Below are 25,754 nucleotides of genomic sequence, written 5' to 3' on the forward strand. Positions count from 1 at the left end.
TACTTGATGATTATTCAGTGATTAGAACAAATCTGACAAAAGGTCAACAACCTAAAATGTTAACTCTCTCTGTCTCTTTCTCTCTCTCTCTACAGATGTTGCCTGATCTGCTGAGTATTTCCAGCATTTCTGTTTTTATTTAAGTTTAGCGTTGTGCCAAGCTATTTTTTTAAATTGGGAGTTTATTATTTTAAACATGAAGTTAAAAATCAGATGCACAAACATGAAAGCATAATAATAATACTTGCATTGATAAATATTTTATATCTTGTATGGTAAAGGTTTTATGCGATTATTGAATTAATACCAGATGATTCAAATTATATAGTTTAACATAATTCACGCTGGTTACCCAACCAATAAAGTAATATTTAAAATTCTACTCACTTATTAAACAATCCTACTGTCCTAGGCGAGAGTAAGATTGAATAGGAAATGTGTAAAAAGTAGGAGCTAGATGATGCAGTGAATTGGGACGTTGTCCTTTTACCTTTGAGACATAGGTTTCAATTCAACTTTGCTGATGATATTGAAACCTTATGTCTTCGGTCTTTTAATTAAGAAATGCGTGCTTTCCTCAAGTTGATATTTTTATGGCATTGTGAGAAACGTGCATCCTGTAATGTTAAGTTATTGATTTAGTAGACTCACCATTTTTAGGAACAGAAAAGATCATTTGGCCTAACATGCTTGTTTGCATGTTCTTTTGTACAGATCAACTTCATCTTCCAATTTCTCATCATACCACTTAAATGCTCCTCTCTCTAGAAATATATCCAGTAATTGGCAAAATTTTCCAATTGTAATTTCTATGTTAAATCATTAAATTTATGCTGCCAGATACACATTGCACTCTATAGGGACTGGTCTAAGGCCCATACCTGCAATGTAACGTCACCCTGGGACTGAAGTTTATAATTCATTTGATATAAACTCAAATTCAAGATGGCTCCTCGCAGTCATAGAATTGGGGGCTTGATAGTCTCCTTTATTGTTACTTTTTCATTGACGTGGAAACAATGCCACTTTACTTCAAGAAAACATAATATATCTGTACGTTTTTATACTTTGCAAGACTGTGTTTCTAACTTATGCTGATTAATTTGTGATTGAGACCATATGCTGTCTCTCAAGATGGTGTTCTGCCTGTTGCCTTTTAGTTAAGATGTCATTGTCTTGCAAACAAATGTTTGCTCACCTATGGCAAAACCAACTCCAAAATTTGGTACAATGAGTCCATATATATTTTTGGCAAGTGGTACCTGTAATGAATGAAACAGGCATGTTAATTATGTTTATTTTCTATAAATTCTCAATTTTTTGATGCAATCGCCTTTGTAAATGCCTCTGTCCCATTTCAGTACCACTTTTATCTTTTACAATTCTAACCACTATTTTCCTGTTATCATACCAGAAGAAACTGTCAGCATTATCCATAACTTTATTTGCTATCCTTATTTTGTGTCCCATTCTCCAATTCTAACATCATTTATTAATACTAAAAGCATGGGTCTATTCTAAAATTGTGAAAACTTGATATTTTAGCTTCTACCTCAATCCCTTGTCAAGTCCCAATCATTTCTTTCACTGGCTGTAACATTTTAAATTAAAGGTGAAGGATTTCAGTGGCCTTTACTTCCTGATTTGCTGTCTGTGAGAATTTTTAAATTTGATTGGCTGCTTACTCTATTTGATGATATCATTGTTGCTGGACACCTGGTAATCCCTGTGATTTGGTGCCAGATTCAAACTGATGCTGGGAAAGGGGAACTCCGTGCCATAGTGACAGACAGCTTTCTTGAAGGTTTACAGCAAGCACCGTTGCTTTGCCACTGACTGCAAAATCTAGCTCTATGTTAATGAATGTTAATATATGTCAAAAATAATTATGATTGTCTGCATGTATTTAATGAGCATGGCTATTCATTATGCTCTTTTTAAAAATATAAATTTATATATAAAATAATTTTCCTTAAAGAGGGGAATATAATGTAGAAGAACTCATTCAACATTAAATCCATTTATTGGTGTTCAAAACAATGAAATTATGCCTAAATTGTTACTTGTAGGCCATGGTCTAAAATACATTACATCAAAAGAACAGGTTAAGTACCAGCAATTAATTGGATAAGCTTAATTACATTTAAAAGCCATTAATACATATCAGGAAATAAAGTGTGCCACATTTAGTAAAAAGTGATTGAAATAAACATTCAAACTCACTTCATTACAACAAGTCATTTGATAACCCCATCATTATTGTTAAACTTACACAAACAATGCTTATTCCAACGATTATCATCCCAAGAAGAGAACACAACCACCTGAGGAAGAGATGAGAACTGGTGAGTATTGGCAGGATTTATGATGATAACCACTCAAGTGCTTTCATATTCAGAAGATGGCTTTCCCTTAATATGACTGCTGTCTGAGAGATGGCTTAGTATGACTGCCAAGCTTATAAATTTTCTTTCATAAAATAAACCCACGTGATTTCATTTCCTGAGCAAGCAGACACATAGGGTATTAGATTATTAAATGTAGTTTAGAACAGGAACCACTGCATATCTATTGATCTGTTTTTATTATTAAAGTCATCAAAATCCATTGCACAGATCGTGAGACCTACATGCTCAATAAATAGTTCACAAGGTAATTTCCTACCTGCCCATTCTGTGTGCAAGGACACCAAAGATGTTAGTTCCAATTAGATATGAGACACTTGCTGGAACAAAAGCAATGCCTGAAAACCAAAATGAAGCTTATCAGTGTTAATGTCACTCAAATGTAATGAAATCACAATCTGCAAGAAGCAGGTATTGATAACCGTAGAGGTAATAAAATGCTGCAGCATGAATAAACAGTTCTCATTTCCTATTGAAGGCCTAGCTAGAATAACAAAAGAACAAGAATAATATTTGTATAATGATACCGTTTTTTGAAAATTGTGTTTTTCTATAACCAGTTGCTTTTATACCATATACGATGACTTCTCAGAAAGTATACTACTTGCTGAGCTGCATATTTATTTAACATTAATCAGTATCAGCATGAATACTTTCTTGTGTGGTTAACTGCGAACATTTAAAACCCTGTGCAATGAATTATTAGCATGAATGTTACTTTATATATGGAAAATGAAAGGTTAGTGCAGGCCAATTGTCTGACTAAATATTAAAGTGTAAACCTGTTCAAAGATAGGAGTTCAGAAGTAACCAATGCATTAGATAGAAGACTAATCAATTATAGCACAGTTCTGAAATTTGAGCCAACTTTTGTGGGAAGAATAATTGCCCTGATTACTTGATGTGGCAATATGTATGATAAGTATGTTAATGAAGATTCCTCTGGTGGATATTTTTGGTGAAAACATAAACCCAATTTCCTGAGTAGATTGCAATGTCAGCCATGGTTCAGTTGGTAGCACTCTTGCCTCTGAATCAGATGGTTTTGCCTTCAAGTCCAATTCCAGGATGTGAGCGCAAAAAGCTAGGCTGCTGCTCCAATGTAGTATTGATGGAGGGCTGCACTGCTGAGGTGCTGTCTTTTGAATGAGATTTTAAACCAATGCCCCATCTGCCTTTTCAGAGGGACATCAAAATAGTGCCAAGGGATTTTTTTTTAAATAGCAGAGGAGTTATATGTGGTGTCCTAGCCAATATTTATCCCTCAATCAACATCGCAAAAATAGATTATCTGGTCATTAGCATATCAGTGTGGGAGCTTGCTGTGCGCAATTGGCTGTGGCTATTCCTACATTACAACAGTGACTACACTTCAAAAGTACTTTATTGACTGTAAAGCACTTTGAGACATCCTGTGGTCATGAAAGGTACTATATAAATGCAGGCCGCCTTTTGCTTTATTCATAGCTATGCTAATAATATTGACCAGAGCAACATTCAAGAAGCATTAACAATGTAGCTACACATGATGGCCAGAGGAATCTCGAATGGTTACTGAGAATTTCAAATTAGAAAGTGATATAAATTTATATTTACCCAGTTGCCATTTCGGGGAGCACATGGTCTCCATCATCCAAATGGGCAAGGCTGGTTCTAGCATTGCAATACCCATGTTTGCAAAGCATATAGCTCCTTAATAAAATAAAAGAACCAAATTATCAATAATGGCCAGCAATTATTAATTCTCAAATATAAGGTCATGAGCAGAGAAGGTAGCATGCACTAAATGAATTTAATAAAATAGGACTCGAGAAAAATGTACCCTTTATCATAAGCAGTTCTAGCAAAGGAAAGACTGACAGAAAGGAACACTGTCAAATCAAGCAATGGGTATAATTACAAGAAATCCTTCTATTCTTGTGCTTTTTAATATTTATTGTTGAAAGGTTAAACCACTTAAGTAAACAAGCCTGTCCAATTTTCAACAAGTTTAATGAAATACAGAACACATCGATAGTTCGCGTCACTGTTTACCAAGTTCTAATCAATGATTGCACAAAGGACGATGATAGAATAACCTTTGATGCAAAGCTTGAACAAATGCAGTAAATTATTATTTTATAAGTTGCTCACACATGTTAATATGAGAAATCATCTATGCTAGGTCCTTCTGTCTGTCTTTGTGCGGAATATTCTCCTGTGAATAATGCGTCAAATCTTCAAGACTATCTGGCTGCAGTTATACACCACCACTACTGAGGCCAGAAGTTGCAGAGTGACAAGTGCAAGCCACAAGACCAACTTATACTTCAGGCTGAGGCTTGGGTCTGGATTTTCACTACTGAGACTTGTAGCTTGAGTTGATAAATGTACTCTAAGTTTCATGCTTCTTAAATTTCAGCTCATCCAAAAATCTGCTACCTCTATCCTATCATGCAGAAAATTCCATTCACCCATCACCCCAGTCCTTGTTGACCTATTAAGCTCCTAGTCCTCAAACACCTCCAATTTAAAATGGTCATTCTCTTGTTTAAATTCCTTCATGGCCTCATCCATCCCTTTCTCTGTAAACATCTCTAATCCTATAATGTTCCTAGAATTTCTATTCCTCCAACTTTGGCCTGTTGTGTATTCTTTCCTTGCTTCACCCCTAGTTGTGTCTCCAGATGTCCAGGCTCCTTGCTCTGGAATTCCCTCCCTAAACCCCTCCACCTTCCTCTCTTCCTTCAATAATCTCCTTTAAACCTGTCTCCCTCACAAAATATCCTCCTTTTTGATCAGCGTACAGTTTTAACTGTTTACTCATCTGTGATCTGCAATGGAACATTTATCTACATTAAAGATACTGTATAAATGTAAGTTGGCAGTTTTGTTGTTGAACTCCCTGTTCAAGTCCTAAAATAATGCTGGAAGCATGATTCATATCTACACAGTGTAAATGAAAAGATGAGTGATGCTATTAATATGCATGAGACCTCAGTAGCTCCACCCAACTAACTATTCCCTTCCTGCCATTCCATTCCTGCCATTCCATTGATGCTTAATGCAACTCCTGAACATTGATTGTAAAGTGAAATGATTGCTACAAATCCTGTATTATCACAGTAGAATGTCTGTAGACATCCCCTGAGTGAAATTCATTTTCAAAATATTTTATTTTCTTTTGTAAAGGGAAGGTAGCCAATTATCAGCACCAATGAAGTGCTACAGGTGGAGAAATAGCAACCATTGGGCCCTTCAATAGGCAAGGAGCAGGAGATGCACAACTCCTGAGTTGACAAGCCAGTGAGCTGGTGTAAAATAGAGAACTTGGAAGAGATTGTCAGACTCGTATTTGTAATTGAATGGATTGTATATATTTTGCAAGTGATTATAGTCTTTAGACCTCCTAATTTATTGAAAGGCCGTCCATCAAATTTTGGAATTTCAGTCAGTGTTGCTTTGGGGGTGAACTTTGAAGTGAATCGGCCTTATGCACCTTCTTGTACTCCTCGCTCCCCTGAAACAGGTTCACTCCTTACGCCCTGGGCAGAATCTTGTGGAGGTGATGGGGGTCTCAGCTGCTGGTTAGGGGGCAGGTGAGACCCAAGCATTGTCTCATTTTGGGAAGGCCTGCCGCATCTTGTTCCACTCAGGAACTTGACAGGCCAGCAGAGGGCCTTCCATTGGGATCAAGGATCTTGGGTGCACAAGTCCCATCTGCCAAGAGCTGCCAGCTGATCAGAGGCCAACAGCTCTTCTGTACTCAACAGCACCACTAGCGAGGTGGTAGCTGCAGCTGGTACTACAACCACTCGAGGCCTCAGGTCAAGGGGGGAACCAAACCTAAGCACAGATGAGTGATGTTGGGAAGGGGGAGGGTCACAGGATCGGGGGGTCGAGGGGGAGGGGTTTCAGCAGAAAGGGAAGAGAGAGATGGCTTTCAGCAGGCTCCCTTTTCCAATGCCAGATCACTCATTCAGGCACAGAATGCCTTTAAATGAGGACCTGCCCCCCCCCACCCCTTTGGAAGCTCGCAGGATTTGCTTGTCGTGCTTCCTGCATGGCAAACACTTCCCCCACCAACCATCCCTCCAACCCCCCAACACCCCCTCCAGTCTACCACTGGGTTAATACCAACACCTGTGGGATGAGTCCCTTATATGGGCATTCATTGCCCACTTAAGGGCCTTAACTGGAGGCGGGGCGGGAAGGCCATCCACAGAGCTTCCCGGCACAGACTTAATCAGGACAGAGGCAGGATGATGCCAGGATGCCCAAGGCTAACTAAATGCCTCCATCACCATCACACTCACCACAGGGGAGGGCACAAGATTCTGCTCATGTCTCTTTCGCTCTACCATTACCAGCTTCTCTTTTGACTACTTTGCTCTAATCTTCTGGAAATCTCATCGTCTAACCTCCTCTCTTCCTAGTCTCAACTAGTTGTGCAGGACATTTCAACTGCTTCTTTTTGCAGCTCTTCCCCTTAAATCCATTTTAGTTACTCCTTTTCCCCATTTGAGATCAATTTTTATTTGTCCAGTGTGTGAAGCACTCTGGACATTATTGAGATACTAATATCATGACACAAATGTAAGATTCTGGTGTAGCATCACTGTTGTATGTTTATCTTTATTCTGGAAATACCACTTGAATATGGATTGATTAATTAAAAATATATTAAACAATTCCAAACCTTAAAATAAGTGCAGTACCTGCAGCAATCAATATATAAGGATCACGTAAAAGTGTAAATAGTGAGCTCCCCTTCTGGCTCTAGAAAAGATCAAACAATAGACAATGAAAGAAAAAAATAGAATAGTGAGTGAATCAAGGAAAATATCAGAATTCTAAAAATTAAGTGCTAAAATGGTAAACAAGGCACTTTTTGTCATTTTAGAATAATCTGGAAGGTAATGCTTACTTCTGGTTGTGCTTTGGATGGTTGGAGGATAAACAGCTGTAGGGCTAAAGCAGGCAAGAGTCATTATTCTGCTTAAACCAATTTTGAATGCCTGATGATAACCATCTTTTCCTTTACTTACCTCCATCTAGAAGAGCCAGCGCTGCCAGAATCAGGAAGGGAGCCGTTTTTCCCACAAATTCATACATCACGCTGCCAAAGGGTGGGCCCACTGCAAAGGGTCAACTTGTCAAATCAACATGAATTGCTTACGCCCACAAAGTGGGTGAATCATCACACAAGCAAAAAAACGTAACTAAGAATTACATTGCCTCAGTATAAAGTGCAATGACTTGTTACGAATGTTCTGGAAAATAATTTTCTTCTAAGTTTGCAGAGCAAAATATATCCCCAAATATTGTACCTGATTAGAACGAAATTTATTCTTAGAAAGATGCATTCAATTGTCATATAAGCTAACGTATAATTTGTTTTACTTTAATTACAACAGCAGCAACAACTTATACTTATAAAGCCCTTTAACCTAATAAAACATCCCTAGATGCTACATAGGAGCCTTATGAAACAAACTAAGCCACATGAGGAGGTATTAGGTCAGGTGACCAAAAGCTTGATCAAAGAGCTGGGTTTTAAGTTGTGACTTAAAGGAGGAACATGAGGTGGAGAGATGGAGAGGTGTAAGAAGGATATCCTTGAGCTTGGGGCCTGGACAAGTGAAGGCCTGGCCACTCATGGTGCAGCAATTAAAATCGGGTATGCACAAGAGGCTAGAGTTAGAGGAGCGCAGAGGGTTGTGGGGCTGGAGGAGAGGCCATGGAGGGATTTGAAAACAAAGATGAGAATTTTAAAATCAAGATTTGCTTAACCGAGAGCCAGTATAGACCAGAGAGCACAGAATGACCCCATTTGCAGACTCTCTTTGCACACAATCATGCACGAATATTTACTTTGTATTTTTAGATGTGATCATACTACCTCACTCAAGATTTTTTCCATGTTTCATCTGATAACAACTGATGTCATTTTTTATATGAAAATTAAGGTCCTAGCCCGATTTAATGCAGGAGAAATAATCTCCTTTGAATACTCTAGAAAGTAGAATTGCGGTCATTATAATGTTTATCCTTAGTACTGTCAGTCTTGCTGAAATTCTTCACGTGTAAATTTTATGGATCATGTGGAAGATGTTGCCATATCATATAAGCAATTACAAAAGGAGGTCACAATCAAATATTGGTGAGGAAGTTATCGTTGGAATCGAAAAAATTTACCTTTTTAATATAACGGTGATAATTATATTCATATTCAGCATAGACTACGCAAACTGTCTGGGTGCTAATATGTCACTTTTATATCATCAGTAATAGTAAGAAGATTAACAGGATATTTAAACTTCAAATGCTACATTTAATTCAGAGATACGCAGTGATCTGATTATTGCTGATTACAGCTTAGGATAGATTTTTGAGAGATAAAACCCTACTCCAGTACAGGGAGAGGGACACATTGATTCTGTCTGTCAACAATATAACTATTCCTGGAAGTTGTTTTTTCTGCCCACATTTAGTGTTTAATTCCTGTTATGAATTAATTTTGTGTTCAGATATATTTGATACATTTCGCAATCAGTTGATGCTATAATTGTTGCTTAACTTTTTGGTATAATACGTACGAACATACAGATTAGGAGCAGGAGTAGGCCTCTTGGCCCTTCGAGCCTGCTCCCGCTATTCAACAAGATCATTGCTGATCTGAATGTAACCTCAACCCCATGTTCCTGCCTACCCCCGATAACCTATATGAACATAATGCTTCTAATATCAAAACAAAATGCAAAAGGAAAACTGACCCTGTGTGGCACCATGGGTTAGCACACTGCCATTTCACCACTGAGACCTGGGGCTTGAATTAAGTTCTGACTGCTGCTATGGAAGTCCCCTGTGTCTGTTGGCAGAAGGAGTCTACCTTAAATGCTCTCAGCAGAAGAAAACTGCCTCTGATTAGCAATCATACTCAAGGGAAGCTATACAGGTTGCTGGTGGCAGAAATGTAAAAAACATTAGGAATGCAAGATTGTTGGAACACAAGAAGCTTCATTCTACAGCTGGCTGTATTATATCTGATCTTGGAGGATTTGAGACAGGCAAAGTTGGAAATAGGGGTATTCCACACCCCAGTGCTGAATTCTTTTTGCTCATTCATACTGAGAACAAAATACATCAATAATAATTTATTGGGAGAATAATGAAATGATTTCATGCATTTCATTATTGCATTTTATGAGGCAATATTTGAAATGTATAAAATCGGTTCAGTGAAAGTAATATGGAGCGTGTTTGAAAATTGGCAAGTCTTTAATACTCAAAATCTCAACCTGACTGAGGTGAGTTAGCCCTAATTTAAATTTATATCGTATTAGTGCGGTACAAAAATAATGTGAAAATGTAAATATAAACTGGTCAAATGCCAAAGATACAGCAAAGATCATTAGCATAAGTCAGTCTGGAAAGCTAATGACCTTGATTAAGATTACTTGCCACTGAAAATCACAATGTATTTGGGATGAGGACACAGAGACCACTGTTTAACAAATGGTAGTTAAGCTCACAAGGTGGTAGGATAACTAAATATGAGGACATCATGTAACACTGAAGGCAGCAGTTTAACCATCTGGTGACTGTTTTCCTTTTTGCCAATACTAGCACCCACAGTACACGTTAGATTACACCTCAGGTGTACATTTCCATCGTGGATTTTTTGCAAACCTAAGTACAAGTTAGCTACTATCTTTTTATTCTTTTTCCTTCTAACTTTCTTGGCAACTTTCCCCTCCTGCTCTCCTGAGTATATTGGGACTGATTTTAAACTTTAACTATACAGTGCCAGATGCGTGGGAGGTTAAACTCACACACGTTATTTACTTGCCCTGGAGCTGCCAGGTACTGGCAAGTTCTGATTTTCCTCTGTTTTCCTGAGCAGGCTGCCAGGATACCCACCAAAAGCTGGTGTGTTTCTTTTTTAACATCAATGGGACCTGACTGTAATTTTCACTAGGTGGCCTGGGCAGTAAGTGGCAGTGTGTTTCCTGCCAGACACCAAAGAGGATCAGGGCCAGAAGAGGCCCAAAAAGGCAATTTGGTTTTTACTTGTGAGACTAGAAAACTATAAGGGAAGCTTAGGTCTCCCCATCAGGAACTCACTGCCTTGAATGCCTAATCACAAAGCCCAGGTGAGACAGACTGGCAGCTGATCCCTGCACTTATCCACTGTCGGTAGGTGGCAACTGAACAGCGCAACTTTCTGTCTGGTGAAATTTAATTAGGGCCTCCATTTTAGAGCAACAGATGATGGGCGGAATTTTTCGTGCCCGTAGGTGTCGGGCATGTTCGGTGGCGTGAGCGGACAATATGGTGAGAAGGCCAAAATTCGGTTTCACGACATTGTCCACTCGTCGTCTGCTCAGCCTGTCGATGGTGGGCTGCCTTTCCCGCCATCGGACATCGGAAACCTCATTGTCATACATCTGCACATTATAAGCCTATCCCACCGGAATCATCCCCCACCGCTGGATTGTCTGCCTATGTCAGCATGATTACAAGCTGACATGTTTCACAACAGCATATATAAGGCGTGCACTTGGGGGCTGCACTTTGAGGGGAACTTGGAGGTTAGTGCACAGTAACATTGTGCAACACTTGTCAGGGTCGCCTGTTGGACCTCCAGGTTGAGGTGTGTTCGGGGGGGGGGGGGGGTGGCAAGGGCTGCCCTGCAGCTGACGCGAGTTGGGGTGGGGGGCAAGGGCTGCCCTGCGATTGATGGCATTGCATAACCATGTGGGGGGCAAGGAAGTGGCCACGCTTTAAGAAAACCTTATATAAAGTGACCATTCCTCTACAGCTGAGATGGTTCAAACGCAGCCACATTGACATGATTGGAGTCGGGCCTCTAGCTTATCTGCCCACTCAAGCAACGCAGAGGTATGAAAGCACCACCAAGAGCTTTTCACCCCTCAGGCACAGGCTGCAAACTAATGAGCATTTTAGTGAACTGCAGAACAATTGGACGACTGGACACGTACAATCTCCTTGCTAATGCTGGCCATGGAGCAGTCACTGGTGGAGGCGCTCACAGCCCCTTGCAATGTCATCATCCCGGTTTGGACCAGTCTCCCTCATGGTTCAGGCTAACAGCGCTGCCTTGCAGTGCGGGTTAGGAGAATGCCTGCACCTGAGCTGAGAGCACAGCATGCAGTCCAGTGGGCAAAGCTCCTGCGAATTGGTCAGATGGAGGAAGGTGGAGTTTTGGGCAGCCATGCAGTGCACTAAATTCTGGCCATCCAAGTGGTGGCCAGCACTCTCCGGGATGTGTTAATGGGCCCTCAGGCTTAACCAGGACAGGTTCTTAGTGCATCCAAGCTAACCCACGCATCTCTCTCTTTGATCCTGCAGGTGGTGTATATCAGGAGCATAGAGCCTGGTGAACTAGCTGTATGCCTCATGGTGTTCAGGGAGCGGAGATGAAGGAGAAGAGAGCGGCGGAGGTGCCTGGCTGGGCAGACGGAAGAGCAGCACCCTCAAGCAGAGGGATGGCTGGGGTTCCCTTACACACCGACCGCTGAAGAGCCACAGCAAGCCGTCGCTGGTCGGTGCCTGGCTAGACCCAGGGTCTATAGATGCTGCCTTTCATTCCTGCAGATGACCGAGAACCAGTGTCATCGAAAACTGCACATGTCGAGGGAACTGATTGGTCACATCTGCCAGCTGCTGCAGGATTTGGTGCCACATGGACATGGAGGGTATTCAGTGCCCGTGGCCGTCAAAGTGACTGCGGCACTCAATTTTTACATCAGCGGCTCCTTTCAGGGCTCCACAGGTGACCTCTGTGGGATATCACAAGCCTCCAGCCACAAATGCATCCATGAGGTCACGGATGTCATCTTTGCGAGAGCACACAACTTTGTGCATTTCACCCGGGGCCAGGACAGCCAGAATGCAAGAGCGATTGGATTTGCTCAGATCTCGGGTTTCCCACAGGTGTAGCGTACGATCGACTGTACTCACGCGGCGCTCAGATCTCTGTCACAACTCGCGGTCAAATACATCAACCAAAAGGGCTTCCATTCACTGAATGTGCAGCCGATGTGCAACCACCACAAATGCATCCTACAGGTCTGCGCACGGTTTCCAGGGAGTGCCCACGACTCCCACATTCTCAGCTAGTCACAGATCCCTGACGTCTTCCAGGGTCCACAGATGCTGCAGGGTTGGCTCCTCGGGGACCAGAGCTACCCGTAGAGGCCGTGGCTGATGACACCCGTGCAGCGGCCTCAGACTGCAGCAGAGCGACGCTATGATGAGGCTCATGCAGCAGCTCACAACTTGGTGGAGCAGACCATTAAGATGCTGAAGATGAGGTTCTGGTGCCTGGACCAGTCTGGTGAAGCCCTGCAATACAGTCCGCAGAGGGTGTCACACATCGTCGACGCCTGCTGTGCCCTTTACAACCTGGCATTGCACAGGGAAGAGGAGCTGGCTGAGGAGGAGATGGAGGAGCTGAAGATCTCATCTGATGAGGAGGACGCCGATGGGAATGAGGGTGAGGAGGTCCTCAAAGGCAATGATGATGGGTATGAGGCTCTCACACTGGCCAGACGAGGCGGCGCATACCGGAGGCCCTCATAGCTGCTAGATTTGTGGAGGATGATTACGACATGCAGTGAGGAGAGACACCATAGATCCTCACATTGCATCTATGAACGTTTGACTTCAGTCTGGCTTATGGCAACGCACATACCCTCTGTGAGAATGCTCCTGTCATGGAGATGCAGCGAAAGCCCTAATAGTTGCTCGATTCCAGGAGGATGATTACAACATGCAGTGAGGGCACTCCATAGATCTTCACATTGCCTCTGAGAATGTCTGACTCCTGTCTGGCCGAGGGCAGCTCACTTGCGCTCTGTGATCAGGGTCATATCATAGAGACGCGGCCATGAAACTTTAGAAGCACCTGATCCTTTGTTAGCCTTCAGCACTTGAGCCCTTCAGGTGCATAGTGTCACTAGTTACAGATACTGGTGTGATGGGGGCCAGCCCCACCTTAAAGGTGCTGACAGCACACAGAGAGAATGAGAGAACTCTGTGACACCTGCCCACTACATTCTGGCAGCAATGACAAGCACTGTTGACGTGCAGGCATCAGTAATGTTTCCAGGGAGTGTGAGGCTGGACCATCACTTTGGTCTGAAGGCTGCACAAAGCACAGGGAAGAGGCCCTGGACTGAGACACCTGCCTTTATCTTGTGCAGGAGCCAAAATTTCACTTCTGAGTGACACAAAAGCTGCTCATCAGAACAAGGAGCCATAGGCAGGGAGACATTTTTGGGAGTTTATTTACAATAGTGAACAGTATGTACAAGTGATTAACACCCATGCCCAGGCCATGTGATTACATCTTCTTAACCTCCCTAACCCAGCCGCTTCATCTTGGTGCTCCCCGGGGAGCAGGACTACCCGCAGAGGATGTGGCTGATGACACCCGTGCAGCGGCCTCAGACTGCAGCAGAGCGAAGGCAGCAGCTCTCAATTTCGTGGAGCAGACCATCGGGATGCTGAAAATGAGGTTCAGGTGCCCCCCGGACATCCACAGAGGAGATGGAGGGAGCCTGCTGACTGCTATGCCCTGTCTGTGATGATCTTGGCGGGCATCCTCTGGAGAGCCCTGGCCTACTTTTGGGGTCCTGCTGTGTGGCAGTGGCACTCTCCTCAGCCTGTGTTGCTGGGGTCACAGGAAGAGGGGATTCGGATGGGCCAGATACTCCCGGAGTCACCTAGATGGATGGCCCCAGGAGGTACACCAACTGATCCTCCTCCCTATGTGCCCAAGGGCCTCTGGCTGACTATGGCGTCAGCGATGGAGTTCAGCCCATGCAGCAGCGCAGGAGCGAAGTCCTGGACCAAGGTCTCCATGGCAGACACCATCCTACCAATGTTGACCTTGGTGGGTTGGCGTGCTGGCGCTATCACTTCAACCTGAAGACAGACGGACTCTTCCATCACATCTTTCAATCTGAGGAGTGCAGCGGACATCCCTTCCTGATGTTCCCGAGCTTGCCTTTGCAGCTCCAGTAACTGTGACATGACCGAGTCCAGAGGCTTGTCATCTGACTCGGACTCAGCAGATTTCTATCCTCCAGCAGTCCTCCAAGTGCCGGGGACCTGGGAAGTCCCTGCTGCCGCCTGCTGTGGATCAGACAGTGTGATCTGCTCACCAGATTGTGACTCCGAGGCTACTCTAAAGCTAGGTCCTACCGAGGTGTGTGTCTCTGCGCTAGTGGAGGGTGTGGGTGAGCGCTGTGATGGGTCTTCAGGGAGGGTGCCTTCAGATTCCACTTCAGAGGTTTCTTTGGGGCTTGATTGGAGGCCCTGGGTCAGTCGCTGTTTCCCAGATGTGCCTGCGAAAGCAAGGAGAGATAATTAGCGCATGGCAGTGGCCTGTGAAAGAGGACACATCACTCACAGTATGGTTGTCTGCATGTTGCACTGCTGGATCGTCACTTGGTAGAGCACCAACAACCTCACTGTCAGCACAGGACCGGTCCCGGTCATCGCCGGCCAGCTGGATGGCTCTGTTTTCAAAGTCTGCAAGGACCTTGATTTCAGGCATTCCTCCACTGGTCTGTGACCTCTCCCTCTTGTTGGGTGCCAGCTTGTCCTGCATGAATAGAGATGGAGGGAGTGTAAGCAGGATGCCTGCCAGGCCAGATGATAAGTATGCCTGGCATGTGTGGGTGGTGAGTGGTCCCACAAATGGGATGAGGACAATGAAGGTGTGTATGAGAAAGTGAATGGTGATGTCCCTTGAAGTGAGTGAGGGCCCTGCAGATGTGTGAATGGTTTGTGAGTGTGAGCTGAGAGTGATGAAAAGAGTGATTTACCCTGGTGAAACCATTCATCCTTTTTCAGCACTGGGTGCCTGGCCTCTTTTGTAGGGCTTTGGCGCTGACCACCACTGACAGCCTCCCATGCTGGATTGGTGATCTTGCTGCCCATCCTGCAGCCAGAGTGGTGGAAGAGGATATCATGGTGGGCCTCCACTGCATCCAAGAGGCACTCGAGGGACGCGCCATTGAACCGGGGGGGCTGCACTCTTGCCTTTTGGGGCCATGTCCTCTTTGCAGCAGTCCTGGGCTGGAAGCACTGGGAGGTGTGCACACGGCTGCCCTTTAAATATGGCGTCCGGCGTGCTGGGCGAATGAGAGCCTGTCCGCCATTGAAACTGTGTGTTTCCTGGGAATGCATAATTAATGCGGCGGGATTGGGACGATACGGCAGGTAAAACCCCTTTTTCCCACCCTCTACTGTACTTCGTGCAAATCTAACTCGCACTGCTGCTCATCTGCCAAAAACTCACCAGAATTAAAATTAGGGCCATTATCTCTGTTCTGAGGTACAGTTCAATGACCATTCCTCACCCACTCATGCCTTGGACATTATTTGTGTGCAAGCATTGACATTCAGGTCTATATTTTCCACCTCCCACTAACTGAACTCCGGGTGGGTGTGGATCAGGCACATGTGGAAAGTTCTTTGGGGGCATGCTCCACTATGTCCCTGACTCCTACAGTTTTCCAGAGATTAGACTCATCAGGGGACAATATACAGGCCCTCCCACATGGGTTTGGGAGAGTTGGTGGTGCAGTGTCACTGGACTAGCAATCCAGAGGGCTAGGCTAATACTCTGAGGACGTAGGTTCACATTCCACCATGGCAGTAATTAAATTCAATTAATCTGGAATTGAAAGCTCACCTCAGTAATGACGATCATGAAACTATCATTGATTGCTGTAAAAACCAGTCTGATTCACTATGGCTTTAAGGGACGGAAATCTGTCATCCTTACCTAGTCTGGCCCGCAAGTGACTCCAGATCCACAATAATGTGGTTGACTCTTAACCGCCCTCTGAAATGGCTCAGCAAGCCACTTATTTCAAGGGCAATTATGGATGGGCAACGCATGCTGACCTTGCCAATGATGCCCACATCCCACGAAATAAATAAACATGCAAATTTCATACAAATGGTAACACAGCTTCTGCCATGCTTCCCTGTATTCAAACTCTGAACTTTGGATGAAGAGGCCATCAGTTAGGACCTTGGAATCTAACATTCAAAGATTAGTGGAAGGTCTTTACTCCCAGGTTGGCACGTCACCAAGGCAGAGGCTGAAGGGTCCATTTCTCATAGTTGAACATCCTTGGGTCCCCAAATGAATTTGGAGGTAGGCAAAAGTTGCACTTGCGGTAGATTTACCCCAATCAAACGAAAATGGTATTGGAAAACCTAGGCTTTAATTTTGGCAGAACATTTTATTCTGGAGTATTCACCCATGGCAAGTAACAGATGTGATCTCTGGATAGTGATTAGGGGAAGGCCCTGACTTTCCCCCCACTCCTCCCCAACTCAGGGACATAGAGACCAGTTGTAGTACCCTGACTGCTACCTGACCTATGATCCCACCTAACTCCATGAAGAATATGCTTCCATCTATGAAATCAAGCCCTTTTTTATGGATTACTTATTTTAAACTGATGTGGGCAGGTTTATAAAGTACTCCATTTTACCAAGAAGGGATGAGGAAGGAAAATCAGCAGAGCAGTGGATAGCTCACTGACATTTTGTGTTTGAATTCAGCCCAAGCTGTGGACAGCAGACCTGTATCATCGGTATTATGTAAAATGAGTGTTGAGTATTCATAGCCAAGTAGTTGATTCCTGAGATTTGGTTCTAATCTGGCAGTCTCGTTCAGACATTTACTTGATATCTGACTTTGCTACATCTAAGCTGGGAATGCTTAATACTGAAGTTGAGATATCAAAATGTAAAATTGTTTAATTTCTTATATCTCTAATAACCCTTACTTAAATGAGCATAGATTTCTCAACAAAAAATGTTTTTTTTCTAATAAGGCTGTATTGTGCCTCTACAGTTTTATCTGACTTGTGTTTTATTTACTAACAGAATTGAAAGCAAAATTTATCAAATATTTGTGCAATTGAAAGATATAATTAAAAATTGTTTAAAGTATTATTTGCCCTAAACATAACCTATAATCTTCTCCATATGTATGAGATAACATTGTTTTCCCCAGTCTTTGAGTTGATGGTTGTGAGATTATTGTCTTTTCCTAAATATATTATGATCTCTGTTGTGGGCTCCCATATACGTTTAAGCAAATCTCTTTTTAATTAAGAGGATTTGATGTGAATCTTTAAAAGTTAGTCCAACCAATAGCATTATTAATGGGAGGATATATCAGGGAGAAGGTAGTTGGTACAGTGTAACACTGGTGATATGCAGTCAACCTTGTATTTAATTCAATTTTTGTGCTCAGATTGCCAACATGGATGTAAAAAGAAACCTAAATGGGTTTGAAGAAGGAACTAGGTAGGTTTTGTCAATAAATAGGAATCTGAGTTATTAGAAATGCACCGAGAATACAGTGGAGTTATGGACTGGATGAACTGAAAGTGTTCACATGCCTGAAACTATTACTTTGTCACTACTCAAAGCTTTTGAAAATTGGGAATTTTTCACTCTTTGCACCCAATGGGAGTATGGTTTCTGCTTTCTACCTATTTAGTTTTCCTCACCAACGATTCTAAGAACATGTAGAAACAACTTCCAGACCACTACCAATGTTGTTCTATAATTGCACGTTAATTTTCTCCCCCTCTCTCACTCTCCTTCTCTGACCACCTCTGAGCACTTTTCCTTAACCCATAGCGGAAATTCTAAATTCCCCATGAGCAGAATCATCTCACAAACCCACTTTCCATTCTGTTCGAAAATCAACATGATGCCACCATACTAGAGCTTACACAATCTGACATATATTACCTTTGCACACATTAGTATGTGCACTTATACAAATTTTGGAATTTCACTTAAGATGGGCTACACATTGGGAAATATGAGAAGGAGGCTTTGCTCTTACATAAATGTATTGTTTTAAGATTACAAGGTTCATAAGCAAACTAAATCTTGAAACCATAAATAACAGCATCTCAATTGCACAGTTCAAACAATTCAATAAGTTTGATCTTTCAGTTTGTGTGAGATCCATTCAGTGTGAAACCATGTGTTCTCCCTCCAGGAATGTTGGAGACATGCTAGAAGAACCTTCCCATATTGGGAGCAGTATTTAAGTCTTGGGAAAACCTGGACATTATCAGAAAGTTGTGTATGACGCAGCAGATAAACGTAATGCACATAAATAAGTAGAAAACACTAAGCTGTGCATTTACATGCAGCTATCAGCTTATCAGTGATGAAACACATATGAAACAGATAATCTTTAGTATTGCTGAAAAAAATAGCCATCCTACCAAAGCTTTTCATCTTACACTCATCAGGGCAGTTATTCAAGATAAACCAACAGTAAAAGAAGCAACAATTTATACGGCATGAGAAGAGAGTGCTGACTGGTTGGCAAGTGAACTCTGATAGAGGCATTGCCATGGAGAATGCAGCAGAGAACAGTTAACTGGTTTGAATTTGAAACAAAAGCTGGCAGTTAACAGTTCTCTGCTGCATTCTCCATGGCAATGCCCCTACCAATCAGCACTCTCTTCTTATGTAGTATAAATTGTTGTTTCCCTTTACTGTTGGTTTATCTTATGCAGTTGTCCTATGAATGCAAAATGAAAAACTTTGGTAGCATGCCTCTTTTTTTCAGAAATACTCAAGATAATCTTTAGAGAATTGAGAAGGAAAGCCTTCTATTAGAGCAGAATAGAATGGTCACACTGACTGCTGAATCATCAGAATATGCAGACCTTCTCCCAGCATTGCCATCACCATCAGTAAGTTTTCAGAGGTGTGAACACCATCACTGCACTTGAACTCCAGAGAATGAATCGGGTATTGCTGGATAGCTGTTTTGTTTCCATCACTACAAGTAATCTTTAGGTAATGTGGATACAACCAAAAGCAAACACTAGACCTCTAGGAATTAAATATCCTCATTGCCAGACCATTAGTTGCTTTCCCTGTTCCCAACCCTTTCTGCTAGTTCTCCAGAGATTAGAAACTTCGTATTGGATAAGCAGTGAATAAAGATTCATTGCCTCATCATTATTGGGTTTCAGAAGAATGTTTCAATCCTTGACCCTCTCTAGATTTCAATGTTGAGACTTGCCCACTGCTGGACAATGATAATATGTTTTAAAGATTGAAAGCAAACTCACTAGTAGAACACCAATGTATAAAGATACATTGCTGCCCCACCATAGAAACCTTCTGGAAGTTGGATATATTCTCATTGCAAAACCACCACGAAAATGTGGATGTTTTCTCCAAATACACTAACAGGAATCATACCTGCACACACAGTTAAACTGCAAAGGATTTCTCCCCATACCACAAAACTACCAAATGTAACAAATGAATTATTTTTTAAATCACACATCTTTGTTGTTGCCCATAACATTGGTTATTCAATGCAAATGATAAACATGCACAGGGACAGGGGAATATCAAAATTGTTGTGTGTGTATTATATTGGAAAATCGTTCAGCCTGCAATAATAATTTACGAGATTTTAAATTTTCGTCAGAACCCTCTGTGGCCTCCACTCTCCCAATCTCTATAATTCCTCTAGCCCTACAACCTTCTCTGTTCCCTGTATTCCTCCACCTCTGACCTCTTATACATTCCCCACTCACTTCAACCCATAATTTGCAGTCGCTCCTTCAGCCAGCTAGGTCCTAAGCTCTGGAATTCTCTTCCTAAGCCTCCTGACCTCTTTCCTCCTTTAGGACCCTCCAAAACCTACCACTTTAAACCAAGCCTTTAATCATAAAATGTAAGTTGTTGTTTCTGGAGCTGTTAATATAATTGGACTAGGTGACGTAGAACAGTTCAAGCAAGCCAAATTTAGTGCCTTTGTTTCCTTTCTTGATAAGTTATTTGGCGCATTTTGATTAATATTCCTCACGAAGTTCTTAGAGTGTTCTTAGAGATTCCTTGGTCTTGAAAGAAGTCAATTAAGACAAGACTTCATCAAAGTGTATAGCTATTAAACAGCATAGGCAAGGTAAATCTGCAGCAATATTTCAAAGTAAACTAGGACTTCAGAAGGACCGTGTAAGAAAAATCTCAAAGAACTTCATATAGAGAGCTAGCAAACACTTGGGATGGTTCTGAGTAGGTGGAAGTGAAAATATTTGACTTACTTAACTGCACCTTATACAGCATCATATGGACCATTGTTCTCTGAACTTCTTTCCAACAATATAATGGCCAACTTCTAGAAATTTCTAAATGTGCACACTGACACAATGTAGAGGGAACACTTCAACTTTTTTGTGATTGGATCAGCTAACTAGGCCAAGTAGCTTCCAGCACCCTCTGATCTGAACTTTAAGGTTTGAATTGGACAGGATGTGTGAACTCTAAAGAAATCCCAAATAGTCCAATTCAAGTACTGAAGATTCTGAATCACATCTGGCATTCAATCTTAAATGAATATTGTGTTCACTTTTCAACAGCCAATTAATATTATGAGTAGTCATTGCATAACTAAAGAGACCACTACAATCTTGCAGTGTTTTTTGGAATAGCAATTGGTTTTTATGTGCATTTAGACACTTCTAGAATTTGCTATTATACTGTAAGTAGAATTCAGAAAACTGTAATGTACTGTTGGCTGTGAATTGCATTCCTCTTGGAGAAGGCAAACATTATGCAATTAGAGGGATACTGACCCAAAACCCCCATCGCGAGGCCTCCTAATGCAATACCCATTGCATTACCCCTTTCTTCATCATTAGTGTAAACACTGGCCAGCATCCCCATACCTGTAGGAGAAAAGAGACACCTGTTAGTCTGTGTAAACATTGCATGACGCTAAACACTAGCGTTATTGGACCTGGGAATACATAACTTCTCACTGAAGTAAAATGTCTGTCTAGCTTTATTATGTAAATACAGGATGTATCACAATGGATTCCCAATGGCCACATATCGCACAACTCTTAAAAAATGGGAAATAAAATTCCAAAAGAAAACTGAAAAGATTGTGATTCTAGAAAATATTAAATGTGTACTTTATTTTAACAGAACATTATCTGTACTTTGAAACAACTGGAAAATGTAGCAGTAATTGTGTTTTTGTGTGTGTCTAAGTGTGTATTATAAAATTTTAAACATACATAAACATCAATATTAAATTACAGGTAGCTGTCAGGCCAACATTTCTGACAAAATAGTATGATACTTACATGGGAGGTTATTCTAATAGACATGTTTAGTTATTATGATATTTTCCTGACCCTTTGACGATTGCCCCTTACCTGCTACAGAGGAACATGAGGAGCCTATACCCTGCAGAGACCTGGCTAAGAATAGTAGTACATAACTCTTCGAGAAAGCAAACACTGTAGGGATAAAAAGATGTATCAGTGATGTCTAAGCACAATTAATTCAAGAGTTAGAGTTATGGGGTGGGGGGGGAATTGTAACGATAAAAAACATTGAGTTTGGGTCAAATGGAGGACTAAAGTTTTAAAATTGGGAATCCTTCCCCAAACCTAACCCCAACTCACCCACTTCCAGCTTTAATAGAGGCACATGACCAATCCACTCCACGGAGGTGGGTTGGCATTTTAAGTATTATAACAAGACTATGAGCCTCATTGCTATTCAGTTTTTTGAATTTAACTGTAGATGGCTGAGTTTCCCAAGTCTCCAAAAACCTGGCAGCTATATCCCCCTAGACGACATCTGCCAGATCCAGGCGCTGAATGTCTTTACACCTGTTGGATCCAGCATGCCTGCCTGAAGCCGCTGATCCACCCTCCTCTAGGCTTCTAATTCCACCCCACCATCCGCACCCCCACAACCAAGGTGTCCAACATCACACCACCAGGACCCTCGGATCATCCCCATCTCCCACTCTGACTGACCAGCCCCTAACCCCAACCCTCCAACCTTGGATTGACTCACTTTTAGTGCCCCCCTCTCCCCGATTGGCCCCCTCCCTTGACCAACCTCACCTGCCGAGATCACCCATCCACCCATACCCAACTGGAAACTAAGCTTGTCACTTAGACTGGCTACCTAGTGGGGAACTGACTGGGTAATGTCACACACGAGCTGTGCTATTAAAATTCCATAAATTTGGGGGAATCCCAAACTTTCGGGTTCCCATGCCTTACTGACTTCCCTGCTCCGAGCTATAGTTTACACAACAAATTATTGACCTACGGCTTTACAGTCAACTCAGCTTTGCCGCAGCAAAGGCCGGATAAGAGTTTAATCTTAATATCATTTTCGAAAATCCAGTGCAAACAAATGAGATGTCTATTTTATTAGAGACATGATTGTATCTGCGATTATGTTAAAGGGACTCTATGCCCGCAAACTCAATAAGGATTCAAATCTTAAGTGTTCTAGCTAAACAAAAAAATAAATTTTAGATACTTACTAACTGTTGATATAAACATGATGATAAATCCTGCAAACATTGGAATTTGATATCCTATCCTGGAAACAAAAGAAAGCATCCAATTTATGTGGTACATATATGCTTAACCATTGCGCAGAATGATTTACAAAAACTGGAAGATGGTCCTTTCTAAACAAACAGCTCAAGAATATATACAAATAAAATATATGTATATCTATATATATATATTATAGTCATCAAGTTGATATACACACTATACAATAGGCAGTTTTGCTTGATTCTGTTTTTGAACAGCTGAGTATTATTATTTGCATGATAAACTCAGTTGTCAGTTGGTATTTTCACTAGGGTGATGGTATGTTAGTGGAATATAATAGGCAAAGGTGGCCACTTAAGATCAGCATAAACTTAATTTTGTAATAGTCACTAAGTTAATTTTTCCAAATCCATGCTGGAAACAATGTCATGCTGCCCCTTGACCTGTTGTGCAGTCAGTCACCTGTATGGGTGTGCATACTTGCATACGCACTCATATACAAGCAAATTTTCTCTCCTGCTATCACACGTCTACTTACTCATACATTCTCTCCTGCTATCAGAGGCACATTTTCTCCTACAACTTTCTTCTTTACAATACACATTCTGTCAGACTAACACACACACACACACACACTTTCTCTACTGTCACCTTGCATATATTTGCTATTGCCCTGTCACCCTCAGGTCTTTTCTGCTATCATACATTGATATATTCCATCTTATCATCCACCCATGCATAAACAATCTTTCCTGCTATTACGCATACACACATATTCACTCACTCAAAAACAACCATCCTCTGTTATGTCTACAGTAGCACAAGCATTGACAGTGATACACACACATGTTATGTACATATTGTCTGTCTCTCTCACACACACATGCCATTAACTCAATGCTCTTCTGTCATGTGAGCACATACAAACAAGGATAAACCCCCTTTCAAAACTATGCAAGCTGATATTAGTGATGTAATGTAGCTCAACACTTTGTACACACTTTTATTCCATATTGACAGGTGAAGTGCTACCTGTGTAGAAGCTAAGGCTCATTGCAGTAGACTTTCACCTTTGCCACATGGGCATCACCTGGACAGGGTTCAGAAAACAAAATATGGCTAGTGGAATCACACCTTCCATTCATGTGAAAGACAAAAATCTACCACATTATTTGCAAATGTATCTATCCACTTAGTTTTCAAGTGTTGGTTTTAAGGGATGTAGTCTGTCTTGTTTTGAACCTCCTTTATTCAAATGCCTCTCCCTGTAAGGTAGAAGTGTTAGCTGATGTTGTAGCTGTTTATCTAATCTAGGTCCCCAATGTCAGACTTTTCTGGATGTTGCCAAGAAAGGTAAGTTATAGATAGATTGAATGAGACAGAACAATTTAAAGGGCAAGAAAGTGAGACAAAGTACATTAATTGGGGAACCTTCCTCATAAACAATGATATGTGGTCAATTGTGCATTCCAGAACATGGTCAGGGTTCACATTACATAGCCAGTTTCTGTGCTGCATTTGGTTCAACCATCCCATGCTACTGTTTATGCTCCTCGGGAGACTCTACCCATTCTTTCATCTCACCCAATTAGTGTATCCACCTATTATTTTCTCCCTCATGTACACATCTAGCGAGTTCCACATGATGTATACGTACTTTTACAAGTAGTATGGTTTCTAGAAAGAACACTTTCCTTTGATCAACAGGTTGCAAGTTGATGTGACAATCTTATTTATACATGTGATAGGTGTCCGTGGAGTGCGTGCAACAGAAACGCTTGCTAACACAAGCTGTGTATGCTGCAGAGGGTGAGGTTGGAGAGCTGTGTATGCTGCAGAGGGTGAGGTTAGAGAGCGGTATATACTGCAGAGGGTGAGGTTAGAGACTGGGGAGAGTTAATGCAGCATATTCGGATGGTTTAGTCCTGAACCTGGCAGCTCTCAGGTCAGCCAGCATCCATGGAGAGAACAGACAGACAATTATTCCAGTGTCGACCTTCCATTAGTTCTGAGGGGGTTTGAAGCTGAGACTAACTAACTAGTTACTAAGTAACTAACCTGTTCTCTCCATATATATCTGTGCTGTTGGGCGTTTCCAGCAGTTTGATTTTTTTTTATTTCAGATGTGTGTCGCTTTTTGCCTATAGATATAGTTTCGTTTGTTCATTCAGAGGGGCATTCGTTTATTCCAGAAAATTCCGCAGGAAGTGCAAGTTTTATTGTCAGACCCAATGACTCACCTGTTGGTCAGCGGCCCTATGAAGGGGTTTGTCACAAGCTGTACCGTGGCCTTTGAAGCGAACAACAGACCGACTTGAACATTCTCATTCAGCAGGTCCTGGTCCTTGTTTAAACAGCTCCTGTTGGAGTCGGGTGCCTCAGTCGTGTTGGTGACGGGGGGCTGGATTGTTCTGAAACCCTCCCCTTTATCTCCTCGTTCGCTCGCCGGCCCCGTTATCATTGTCGAGTTGTCGTAATAGGAAAATATTTTCTCAAATCGAGTGGCGGAAACAACTCCAGGGTTTTGGGTGGGGTTTTCCGTCAGGGATTGGTGGTGAAGAGCGTACAAGTAACTGGGAATGATGGGCACTGCAAAACACACAGCAGTTACACTTTCAAACTCATTGATCTATCACCCAGAAGCTAACATCCAGCGGGCCATTCTTGGAAGCACACAGTAAAAATGTTATTCTAATAGTTCAGTGATTGTACTTATACAGCTTGGACCTCGGCAATCCATGATCAATTAGTATTCCCTGATTCTACCGCCGGGAAATTAAACAGGTCCAACTCAGCCCCTCTAACATTGGTGTCGGCAGTGGGGACAAACTCGGATCTTTTATAATGAGTGCTGGCCTTAAACACCACCCTGGACAATGAAAGGAGGACCATGCATTTAGAATTGTGGCCAGGTCATTCTGATCCCTTGAATTGTCGGCCT

The 25,754-nt window shown here is 42.1% G+C and overlaps 1 protein-coding gene across 3 annotated transcripts in view; it reads right to left on the reverse strand.

Annotated features, from left to right (window-relative positions):
- Positions 1-25,754, reverse strand: part of slc18a2 (solute carrier family 18 member 2) — a 74,506-nt gene that overhangs the window by 44,234 nt on the left and 4,518 nt on the right. For 2 of the 3 annotated variants that reach the window (XM_078564658.1, XM_078564655.1), the window contains exons 2-12: positions 25,054-25,402; positions 22,795-22,853; positions 21,662-21,745; positions 21,074-21,166; positions 7,433-7,522; positions 7,312-7,355; positions 7,103-7,163; positions 4,002-4,097; positions 2,665-2,743; positions 2,273-2,324; positions 1,199-1,262 (exon numbers count right to left, since the gene is read on the reverse strand). In XM_078564658.1, the coding sequence (XP_078420784.1) occupies positions 1,199-1,262; positions 2,273-2,324; positions 2,665-2,743; positions 4,002-4,097; positions 7,103-7,163; positions 7,312-7,355; positions 7,433-7,522; positions 21,074-21,166; positions 21,662-21,745; positions 22,795-22,853; positions 25,054-25,402 (1,071 nt within the window). The remainder of the gene's footprint in view (positions 1-1,198; positions 1,263-2,272; positions 2,325-2,664; positions 2,744-4,001; positions 4,098-7,102; positions 7,164-7,311; positions 7,356-7,432; positions 7,523-21,073; positions 21,167-21,661; positions 21,746-22,794; positions 22,854-25,053; positions 25,403-25,754) is intronic. The other variant, XM_078564657.1, reaches the window with a different exon arrangement.

This window comes from Cetorhinus maximus, chromosome 20 (genome assembly GCF_964194155.1).
Source record: "Cetorhinus maximus chromosome 20, sCetMax3.hap1.1, whole genome shotgun sequence".
Lineage (NCBI taxonomy): Eukaryota > Metazoa > Chordata > Chondrichthyes > Lamniformes > Cetorhinidae > Cetorhinus > Cetorhinus maximus.